This window comes from Anomaloglossus baeobatrachus, chromosome 2, assembly GCF_048569485.1.
Source record: "Anomaloglossus baeobatrachus isolate aAnoBae1 chromosome 2, aAnoBae1.hap1, whole genome shotgun sequence".
Classification (NCBI taxonomy): Eukaryota; Metazoa; Chordata; class Amphibia; order Anura; family Aromobatidae; genus Anomaloglossus; species Anomaloglossus baeobatrachus.
The window spans coordinates 273,153,487-273,165,633 of record NC_134354.1 but is presented as its reverse complement, the minus strand read 5'-3'; the positions used below and the strand labels follow the sequence as shown (position 1 = coordinate 273,165,633).

General features: G+C 47.0%; 1 protein-coding gene across 3 annotated transcripts in view; it reads left to right on the top strand.

Annotated features, from left to right (window-relative positions):
* The first annotated feature begins 214 nt into the window (after positions 1-214).
* The window catches only part of LOC142289835 (uncharacterized), a 232,811-nt gene continuing 220,878 nt past the window's right edge, over positions 215-12,147 (top strand). For 2 of the 3 annotated variants that reach the window (XM_075333770.1, XM_075333762.1), the window contains exon 1: positions 3,811-3,960. In XM_075333770.1, the coding sequence (XP_075189885.1) occupies positions 3,940-3,960 (21 nt within the window). In that variant the 5' untranslated portion in view covers positions 3,811-3,939. Of the gene's footprint in view, positions 263-3,810; positions 3,961-12,147 lie in introns of those variants that run through there. The other variant, XM_075333765.1, reaches the window with a different exon arrangement.

The following is a 12,147-nucleotide window of genomic DNA, read 5'->3' as shown; positions in this document are numbered from 1 at the left end:
TAGTCTTATACAGTGAGTATATCCCAAATTCTATATTTTTAGGGCAGAAGTTGGGGGTCGTCTTATACGCCCAGTCGTCTTATACGCCGGCATATACGGTAGATCTGATTGAATAAAAGAAAATTAATCAACAACTTGACAATTGATGTCAGCACGGCAAATCCCGGGTTCTTCCCTCTATCTCTGCAATGCTTTTCTCCAGGGCTGCAGCAGACGCCATTTCATGCCTGTATAGTAGTTGTGACTGGCACAACTTATATAGGTGAGTACATTTACCTGGTTGTATGTCACATCCCACCAGATAAGACCTTATCTGCTCTTTTTATCCACAGTACACTTTTATATCTTTTGATAGTGGTTATTTATATTTTAACATATAGGTCCCTTTTAACTTCTGAGCTTGTTTATCTGCAAGGGTTGCACAATTGTTTTTGTGCATGCTACCTATATTTTTCCTGCATTTTTATATGCTTATTACACCTCGTGCCCCTTTTCTCTGTACCCATCCATTTTTCCAAGTTTTTAAACACATACATTTTTTTCATGTCTATATATTTTTGTAATTGCCAATAAAAATTATAGATATTTTTCACATTTATTTTGTTCTTTCCTTATTCTTTTTGGTACATACTCTTCTTTTTCTTCTTTTTCTCAATATTTTGTGTTAAAAATTTCTGGTGAATATCATGATCACAATAATTTGTGAATAGCTATTGTTATGTCCTGGTGGTGGATCCACTGGGCCGTGCACCGGACTCCTCCAATGAGGCAACCCGGAGCTAACCCCTGTACAGGGACTGTCCGATCACCCCACCAGAGGACCTAGATGCACGGTAGCCGGAGCACTAGTGATACTGGGTCAGCGGCCTTCAGGGGACTGGTAGAAAGATGTCTCTAGAGTCACCGAGTTCCTGGAGGCAATGCAGATGACGGAGACCAGGTTCAGGTACCGGGTAGAAACATCAGGCGGGATCTGGATCCTGCTGGACGTGAGGGCAGAGGACACCAGGTGAAGTCGGGGATCGGAGACAGGTTCAGGCTGAAGGCAGATGATGGGATTCACAGCCGACAGTCACCGGAGGACTTCCTGGGCAATCCGCAGTCAGGACCAGGTTAAGGTAGCAGGGCTGGCTCTGTGGAAGACACAGGGTTAGAGAGAGGCAAGGCACTAGGAGACCTGAACACCTAGCTTACAGAAACACGTTGATCAGGCGCCGCCCACATGGAAAGGGGAGTCTTATATACTCTGCACCTGTCTCATCCATATCCTGTTTCAGGAGTGCTGGACCTATAAGACAAGGTGAGTGGGCGCGGCCCCGCCCTATACACAAGCATGTGCCTAAGAATCAGAATCAGACTCAAGAGACCAGGAACAGGATGCAGGAGAGCACGAGCGGGAGCGGCAGCCGTGACCGGTGGGCACGTGGACCGGTGGGCACGTGGACCGGATCAGTGGGTAAGGAGTGATGCCGTGACGGTGAGACTGGATCAGTGAGTAAGGAGCGGTGCCGTGATGGCATGACCGGATCAGTGGGTAAGGGGCGGTGCCGGGACACCGGGAGTGTGACAGCTATTAGGATTTATATCTTTCTACCTATGGCAATGTAGTTATTGTATAATATTTTATAATATATTTTCTACTATCTATTTTTTACTATTTATTAATATTTAGTATACATTTTTGTATTAATGCACTGATTGTATTATTTTCAGTGTTATAATTACATTATACACAAGTGTCCCTAATTATATCTTTCCCCCATATGGGGAGGCAATTTTGCTTATATACATATATTCTGCTATTAGAGGTCTTGATGTTGTATCTTTGCTTTATTGTTCAAATACTATCTACGTCTGTTCCTTGCTTAGCCTCAGTGCGGCTGTTTTTCTATATCTGGTTTGGCTCCCTTTTGCTTCCGGTGTGCGGTACACATGCGTCTCCCGCCCTGGTACGTGTGCGCCATCGTACTGCTGTATCTTTATGCTCCATGTGATACTTGGTCGCGTGATCGCCATGTGATCTGTATGGTCCCATGGTGGTCATGTGATAGGGGCGGTTACATGGGGTATGACATGGCGGGCGAGTGGCATTCCCGTTGCCGGGACGACGGATGTGTCACAGTTCTGCACGCTGGGACCTGATTGGGTGATGCCCCTTTTTATACTCCCCTCTCCCTTCATGACACGGGCCTCTGACGAAGGCTCGCTAGCCGAAACGGACGTTGGGTTGGACACCATTCCTGCTAATTTCCAACCTTGTCTAACATAGGTGAGCTTTCAGTTTATTTCTGTCCTTAAGGCCCGTTTCACACGTCAGTGAAAAACACTGTTTTTCACTGGCGTGTAAAACACGCACATGTCCCGTGAATTACGGCACACGTGGGTTGTCTCAGTGCAATCCGGGCTCCGTTCTCCGTGGCCTGTGATTGCACTTAGAGATGAATTCACCTGTGCGCGCTCCCGCTCTCCATGGTGCTGATCGCTCCCGCGGTGCAGCATCCGGCCGGCGCTGACCCCCGCAGCAGCTGCTTCCGGGTCGGCTGTGTCGTGCATCATGAATATGCGCGACAGTAATGAGCCGGCTGAGAAGCAGCAAGCCGCACAGGCTGCAGAGGACATCGCTGGAGCCGGGTGAGTAAAAATGATTTTTATTTTAAAAGCACGTTTTTTTCTGGCACGTGTTTCACGGACCACACCACTGCATGGTCCGTGGGACATCAGTGCTGCCAGAAAAAAATGGACATGTCTCCGTGCGGCAATCACGGACACGCGGGTATGCCGCACGGAGACACGTGCAGTGAAAAATCACTGATGTGTGAGCAGACCCATTCATTATAATGGGTCTGTGTATGTCAGTGATTCTGGTACGTTTAAAAAAATGCACAAACGTACCAGAATCACTGACGTGTGAAACAGGCCTTACTCATGGAATTATCCATTACTATTCTGCCTTGATTATATTTCTCCCTATGTGAATTTTCATTACATGGTTAAGACTGGTTGGCGTTATACATTGGGGTATATCACACTGTGTTTATCTATTTAAACACTGATGTTATCCAAACATTGTTTTTACCTTATGGAATGTGCCCCCTGCTTGTTTGTGCAACACTCTGTCACTTCACCTATTTAATAAAGTATTTCACTTGTTAATACATGGCTGTTCAATCACATTTCTAAGGTGATATTTAGCAACTTACAGGTGGCCGTCCAGAACAGGGACATAAATTGAACACTTTTGTCGAACACGATGTGATGTGGTAGATTGTGCAGCCAAAAGATGTGCTGTGCAAAGTGCAAAGGAAAGCCAGACAGCGGGGTGAAATAGGCCATTTTGGAGAACGTGTCCAGTGTACATTGCAGCTCCACTCTCCTCACCACTATGTGTGTAGAATGGAGGCCTGTAATATGTCTTCCTCATTGTGAACACATGAGCCTCTCTCCAGCCTGTAGACTACAATGGAGTCTCCATGAGCTCCTGGAATCTCCTCCATTTTAGTCACCAATTGGCTGTGTACATTGCAGAGACTGCTGTGAGATCCTCCCCTCAGCAGCTCTGCTCCCCTCACCACTATGTGTGTAGAATGGAGGCCTGAAATAGGTCTTCCTCATTGTGAACACATGAGCCTCTCTCCAGCCTGTATTCCTCTCCTCAGAGGCTCCACTATCTATCTAGAATGGCGGCGCTGTAGGGACTGGGAGGAGCCTCCCCTCAGTGGCCCCACTATGTAGAATGGAGGCGTTGCAGGGAGGTCCTAACAAGTACACATCCATTCTACACTCTGAGCTGCTACTTCCTGTTGTTCCTGCTCTGCCAAGTGAGGCGGGAAACTGCGACGGCGTCTGTGATAAGAGCATCTCCACCGCTGGGGCAGAGACTTCTCCTCGGGATCTGCGCTTATCTGTGCACAGTAGACGGTCACTGCGCATAAACCGAAGATGTGTGATAACGTGAGGAGGGTAAGTTAGAAGACGGGGCGGCTGCGGTGAGGAGGGCTGTGCTGAGAAGGGCTGTGCTGAGAAGGGCTGTGCTCCTCCATTTCTTACTGCGCACTTCCTCCATTCTGTAAGCAGGGGTTATGGAAGGTCTAGACCCGGCGTCGGGCGAGTGCTCTGTATGTGGTATTAGTATATGCACAGTGCTGTATACTATATATACCCGAGGCCACACTCTATACTCCTAGCCTATGTGATGTATACACATGAGTGTATGGTAATCCCTATCCAAAAGGAAGTGACTCCAAGGTTGCATTATAAAAAATTGTGTATGTGTTTATTAATCAAAATAATGATATTAAAGGGAAGCTGTCACTGGTTTTTCGGCATATAAGCTGCGGCCACCACCAGTGGCCTCTTATATACAGCATTCTAACATGCTGTATATAAGAGCCCTGGCCGCTGTGTAGAACATAAAAAACACTTTATAATTCTCACCTAACGGTCGCACTGCAATGGAGTTGGGCCATATGGGCGTCTCCGGTGCTGGCGCCGCCTCCTTCAGCCATCGTCGTCCTCTTTCTGAAGCCTGGGTGCATGAAGCGTCCTACGTCATACAGACTCGCCGCACCCGCACAGGCGCACTACAATACTTAGATCTGCCCTGCTCAGGTCAGATCAAAGTGCCCCTGCGCAGAACCTCAATACCGGCCTGTGTGGATGACGTAGGACACGTCATGCACCCCGGCTACTGAAGGAGGACGAAGCTGGCCGAAAGAGGCGGCACCGGACAACGGAGACGCCCATATGGCCCAACTCCACCGCAACGCCCCTTAGGTGAGTATTATAAAGTGTTTTTTATGTTCTACACAGCGGCCTGGGCTCTTATATACAGCATGTTAGAATGCTGTATATAAGAGCCCACTGGTGGTGGCCGCAGCTTATATGCCGAAAAACCAGTGACAGGTTCCCTTTAAAAGGCGGCCGTTGCCTCACAATGACGGACACATAGGAGCAGAGAAATACAAAAGTCTGTATATGGTGACTATTGCCCAGATCAATGCTGTACATGTGACGAATGATCACCTACAATATATGAAGCCTTAGAAACACTTAAAAGATCCCAAACCTACTATAAAACACGACAATCAGTCAAAACAAAGACTTTCAAATCACTGGGTACTAGTGCAGTATAAGGTGCGAAGTCCATAAATATAAGGTGCCAGTATTGTATTATCGTTTCCAAAGTGCACAAAAGAAGTTGTGGAATTAGCTCATACAGATGAAAGGGTGTGTGTTCTGTGTCCCTTCACCCCGACGTGCGTTTCACCCAGCTTCTTCAGGGGCGTATCAGGGTAGGAGACAAGGGGGTCATTAAATGTGTGGAGCGGCCGATCGGGTAGTGACACATAAGAGTCACGTGGGACGCTCAGCCCGGGACGGTGCATGGATCCAGGTCGTGATCCAGCTGTATGTACTCCCTAGTCCACGGCATGGAACGCACTGCGGTCACGTGGTGTCGTGGGCAGGGAGAAAGTGGGTCAGTTCAGGAGCACATGTGCACTCAGTGTCCCTGGAATTGATGTGAAGCCTACAATAATTAACTGAGTTAATTATTACCATCCACACTGCGGATTTGTTTCTCCAGCAAAAGACGCACCTTCTGGCAGAATACCGCACCTACCCATGGAAAATCCGCACCAAAACCACTTGAGGTTTTGCTGCGGATTTACCACGTTTTTGCCTGCGGTATTGTCCCTGCGGTTTTTTAACACTCAATACAGGGAAAAACGCAGAAAAGAAGTGACATGCTCAGTCTTTGTTCTGCAGAAATTCTGCAGAAAAACCTTTAGGGAAAAAAAAGCAACGTGCGCACAGTATTTTGGATTTCTCATAGACTTTGCTGGGGCAAGACTGCATGAACTTTATGAAAAACTGCACCCATTCTGCAGCAAAAACCGTGGCAAATCTACGGCAAAAAACGCAGTGTGCGCACTGGGACTTAGGTAGTAAATGGCAGTCATAGAAGCTATGAGATGTGTAATAAGATAAAGGCATTTATTATATATAAGATAAAAGGAATCCTATTTATTTCTTCCCGTCATCTCAAAAATCGGAATAGAAAGCGATCAAAAAAATATTATGTGCCCAAAAATGGTACAAAGAAAAACAGCTTTATCTCTATTAACCCCTTAAGGACGAAGCCAGTTTTGTACTTAATGCCCAGGCCATTTTTTGCAATTCTGACCAGTGTCACTTTATGAGGTCATAACTCTGGAACGCTTCAACGGATCCCAGTGATTCTGACATTGTTTTTTCGTGACATATTGTACTTCATGATAGTTATAAATTTAGAACGATATTTTTTGCTTTTATTTGTGAAAAAAATCGGAAATTTGATGAAAATTTTGAAAATAGAGTTATGTCACACAAAACTGTTAATAAATAACATTTCCCACATGTCTACTTTACATTAGTGCAATTTCTGAAACAAAATGTTTTGGGGTTAGGAAGTTAGAAGGGGTCAAAGTTCATCTGCAATTTCCCATTTTTTCAACAAAATTCACAAAACCATTTTTTTAGGGACCACATCACATTTGAAGTGACTTTGAGAGGCCTGGGTGACAGAAAATACCCAAAAGTGACACCATTCTCAAAACAGCACCCCTCAAAGTACTCAAAACCACATCCAAGAAGTTTATTAACCCTTCAGGTGCTTCACAGGAACTAAAGAAAAGTGGAATGAAAAAAAGCAAAAAATAAAATTTTACCTAAAATGTTGCTCTACCCCAAATTTATTCACTTTTAGAAGAAATAACACAACAAAATGAACCCCAAAACTTGTTACCCACTTTCTTATGAACGCGCCAATACCCCACATGTGGTCAGAAACCTTTGTTTGGACAAATGGGAGGGCTCGGAACAGAAGGAGCAATATTTGAATTTTGGAAAGCAAATTTGGCTGAAATAGATTGCGGGCACCATGTTGCATTTACAGGTCCGCTAAGGTACCTAAACAGCAGAAACCCCTCACAAGTGACACCATTTTGGAAACTAGACCCCTTAAGGCTTCTATCTAGGGGTATAGTGAGCATTTTGGATCCACAGGTACTTCACAGATTTTGATAACGTTACGTTGTCACATTGAAAATTTTCATTTTTTTCTCAAAAATGTTGCTTTAGCATCAATTTTTTCACTTTTTCAAGAGGTAATTCCAAAAATTTGACCCCAATGTTTGTTACCCACTTTTTTATGAGCGCGGTGATACCTCACTTGTGGTCTGAAACCTTTGTTTGGAGAAATGGGAGGGCTTGGAACGGAAGGAGCAATATTTGAATTTTGGAAAGGAAATTTGGCTGAAAAAGATTGCGGGCACCATGTCGCATTTGGAGGACCCCTAAGGTACGTAAACAGCAAAAAAACACCACAAGTGACCCCATATTGGAAACTAGGCCCCTCAAGGAATTTGTCTAGATGTTTGGTGAGTACCCTGAACCCCCAGGAGCTTTACAGAAGTTTATAACGTTGAGCCATGAAAATAAAAAAATAAAATTTTACCACAAAATTGTTACTTCAACCAGGTAGCTTTTTTTTCACAAGGGTAACAGGAAAAAAATCACCATGAAATTTATTGCGCAATTTCTCCTGAGTTTGTTGATATCTTGTATGTGGTGGAAATCAACTGTTTGGGCACACTACAGGGCTCAGAAGAGAAGGAGTGCAATTTGACTGCAAAATTGGCTGGAATCAATAGCGGACGCCATGTTGCATTAGGAGAGCCCCTGAGGTGCCTAAGCAGTGGAGGTCCACCACAAGTGACCCCATTCTGGAAATAAGACCCCTCAAGGCTTTAATCTAGGTGTATATTGAGCATTTTGAATCCACGAATACTTCACAGAATTTGATAAGCTTAGGTTGCCATATTGAAATTTTCATTTTTTTCACAAAAATGTTAATTTAGCGACACATTTTTCACTTTTTCAAGAGGCAACAACAAAACGTGTACCCCACAGGTTGTTATCTAATTTCTTGTGAGCGCAGGGATACCCCACATGTGGCCAAAAACCTTTGTTTGGATAAATGTGAGGGCTTGGAATGGAAGGAGTACCATTTGAATTTTGGAAAAGTTGAAGTAAATTGCGCGCACCATGTCACATTAGCAGGGCCCCTTGGGCACCTATACATCAGAAACCCCCCACAAGTGACCTCACTTTGGAAACTGGACCCCTCAAGGATTTTATTCAGGAGTATAGTAAGCATTTTGAATCCACAGGTACTTCACAAAAATGTTGCTGTAGCAACAAATTTCTCACTGTTAAGGGGGCTTCGCTAATGCGGAGTCGTTAGGGTCACGGAATTGGTGACGCACATCCGGCTGCATTAGCGATGCTGTTGCGTGTGACACAGATGAGCGATTTTGCATCGTTGCAAAAACGTGCAAAATCGCTCATCGGTGACATGGGGGTCCATTCTCGATTATCGTTACTGCAGCAGTAACGATGTACTTCGTCGCTCCTGCGGCAGCACACATCGCTATGTGTGACGCCGCAGGAACGAGGAACCTCTCCTTACCTGCCTCCCGGCCGCTATGAGGAAGGAAGGAGGTGTGCGGGATGTTCCGGCCACTCATCTCCGCCCCTCCGCTTCTATTGGGCGGCCGCTCAGTGACGTCACTGTGACGCCACACGGACCGCCCCCTTAGAAAGGAGGCGGTTCGCCGGTCACAGCGACGTCGCCGGGCAGGTAAGTATGTGTGACGCGTCTGCGCGATGTTGTGCGGCACGGGCAGCGATTTGCCCGTGTCGCACAACAGATGGGGGCGGGTACCCACGCTAGCGATATCGGGACCGATATCGCAGCGTGTAAAGTAGCCTTTAGGCTATGTGGCCATGATCCAGCGACACGGCGTCTAGTACCCAGTGTCAGCCTCCTGCAGAAATGTGAGTGTTGTCCACGGGAGAACGTAGCTGCCCATGCCCACGATTTGGGTTCAGGCTGCTGTGGACTTTAGTTCTATTCTACCTGCAAAGAACACTCATCTCCACAGCATAAATTGACATGCTGAGGCTCGGGAAGCTGCGCCACAGGTCGGTTTATGCTGCGGAGAAAAGAAACACAGTGGGCACGGGATTTCTAAAAATCCTGCCACTGTGCTTCTACTGCACAACGCAGCGTTATGGACGCAGGGAAAACACTCTGCGCCCAAAACGTTGCAAACCCTGATTGTGGGCACACAGCGTAAAATGCTACAATGGATGAATGGATAGATGTCAAACATATATAACGTCCCACCCCCCTTCATATTCTAAGCTGGCGCCCTTTAGTGCCTTTCATGTGACACTAAAGGATGCCTAGCCTTGTATTTAGCCCAAAAAAAAAAAAAAGAATTAAAATAAATGACGTGGGGTCCCCTTTATTTTTGATAGCCAGCTAGGGTAAAGCAGACAGCTGTAGCCTGCAAACCACAGCTGACAGCTTCATCTTGTCTGGTGATCAATTTGGAGGGCTCCCCAAGCTGTTTTTTTTTTTTTAATTATTTATAAATAAATAATTAAAAAAAAAAACCAAACGTGGGGTCCCCCCAAATTAGATCACCAGCCAAGGTGAAGCTGACAGCTGGGGTCTGGTATTCTCAGGATGGGAAGAGCCATGGTTATTGGACTCTTCCCAGCCTAAAAATAGCAGGCCGCAGCCGCCCCAGAAGTGGCGCATCCATTAGATGCGCCAATTCTGGCGCTTCGCCCCAGCTCATCCCGCGCCCTGGTGCGTTGGCTAACGGGGTAATGAATGGGGTTGATACCAGGTGTGTAATGTCACCTGGCATCAAGCCCAGCAATTAGTTATGTCACGGCGTCTATCAGATACCCGACATAACTAATTGACAGTAATAAAAAAAAAAATTGACAACAAAAAAAATTTATTTGAAAAAACACTCCCCAAAACATTCCCTGATTGACCAATTTATTGAAAAGAAAAAAAAAATCCACTATAATCCATTTGGACGTCCCACGTCGACTCTGGACCTTCTAGAATATGGGGGACACGTTCAGGGAACGTATCCCCCATTTTATAGTAGGGCAGACCCTCCATTTGAGGAGAGTGGGTGCAAAGAATCTGCACCCACTCTCCCCGGGTCACAGCTGCAGTGTGCGAGCAGCAGCCAGCGTCTCTGAACACAGGAAGCTGACAGCTGCTCGGCACATGTGACCGGCGTCTGCTGAGAAGGAGCCGGAGGAGGGGGCCGCGGGGGATCAGCGCTCCGACAGGTATGTATGACACCGGGGAACACCAGGGGGGGGTAGGGGGGACCCGGCGGGGCCTGGGCAGCAGGTTTCTGTCGTATGTGTTATGGCACATACGACAGAAACCATAGGAACAGTGTAAATGCGGCCGGCGCGCTGCTGTGCTCGGCGGTGCGCGCGGCCATCTTGGATTTTCGGGAGGGGGTTGGGGGTCGGGGGGGGGCACTTTGGGGATACCGAGGGGACCGGAGGGAACCGGGAAAAAGATTTATCTCCCATCTGGCATGTTTGATCATGCCAGATGGGAGATAAATCATTTTTTACCGGCGCGGTCATTTACTATAACTTGATGATCGGTATACGGTGTATACCGGTCATCACGTGACTGGGGACCGGAAAAACCGGCCCGAATCATGATCTCCAGGGTCTCAGCTACCCCCGGCAGCTGAGACCCCGGAAATTTTCTGACTCTGGGGGCGCCAGACCCTTTTTTCCGACCGCCGTTAAAAAGCGGCGGATCGGAAAAAGTACCCTAATATGCCGCCGTTAAAAGGCGTATCGGCGGTCGTAAAGGGGTTAAAAGGAACCTGTCATCAGAAATTTAGCTTGAAACCTAAGAGTTTCCCCCTCTGCAGCTCCTGGGCTGCATTCTAGCAGGTTCCTGTACTTTTTGTGCCCCCTTTTAAACCAAATTAAATACTTTATAAACTTGTACCTTTTGCTATGTAAATTTTGTAAATCGTCCATGGGGGCGGGCTCTCTGGTGACCGTTGCTGTCCCTCCTGCACATTGACGCCGTCCCCCCACGCTCCATTTCATCCATCAGGACACCACCGACTGCGCCCGAGGTGCCGCCCACGCCAGGATCGCTGGTGACTTGTCACAAGCACGAGATTATCGGCGGCGCTGTGATTGCATAGCAAGTGCCCGCCCATAATCTCGTGGACGCGCTGTCCCCACTGCCTCCAGCGTTCTGCGCAAGCGCTTGCTGGCCAAATGACCCGACGTCACCTCCTTCCCATCTTACCCTGCAGCAGGGCAAGATGGGAAAGAGGTGACGTCGGGTCATCTGGCCAGCAAGCGCTTGCGCAGAACGCTGGAGGAAGAGGGGAAAGTGCGGTCACGAGGTTATGGGCGGCACTTGCTGATGACACTCACAGAGCCGCCCATAACCTCGTGCCTGCGCAAAACGTCACCAGCGGTCACACGTGCACACAGTGCACAGTCCCGCTACAGTTGCACAGCGCATGAGCGGGACCACGGGCGCCCAGGGGCGGCGTCCTGAGATATGAAATTCAGCTTTGGGGGGCGACGTAAATCTGCTGGAGGAACAGCAACGGTCAGCAGAGAGCCCGCCCCCATGGACGATTTACAAAATTTACATAGCAAAAGGTACAAGTTTATAAAGTATTTAATTTGGTTTAAAAGGGGCCACAAAAAGTACAGGAACCTGCTAGAATACAGCCCAGGAGCTGCAGAGGGGGAAACTCTTAGGTTTCAAGCTAAATTTCTGATGACAGGTTCCCTTTAAGGAAAGCCAAAATTACGTGTATTTGGTCACTGCCATAACACAAAAAATGCTTTAACAAGTGATCAAAACGTCATATCTATCCCATAATGGTATCAATACTTAATTAAAACATCAACTCGCCCCACAAAAATAAGCCATCACAAAGGTCCATAAACTTTTGCAAACTTCAGATCTTTTTTTCACCACTAAATTAATAAATACAACGTGACATGTTTGGTATTGCCGTAATCGTACTGATGAGACATATTGCGGGGTCATTTTACTACAAAATGTACACAAAAAACATTCCCACCAAAATGTCAGAATTCAGGGTTTTTTTCTTCAGCGCTCTATTGGGAGACCCAGACGATTGGGGTATAGCTACTGCCCTCCGGAGGCCACACAAAGCACTACACTAAAAAGTGCAAGGCCCCTCCCCTTCTGGCTATACCCCCCCC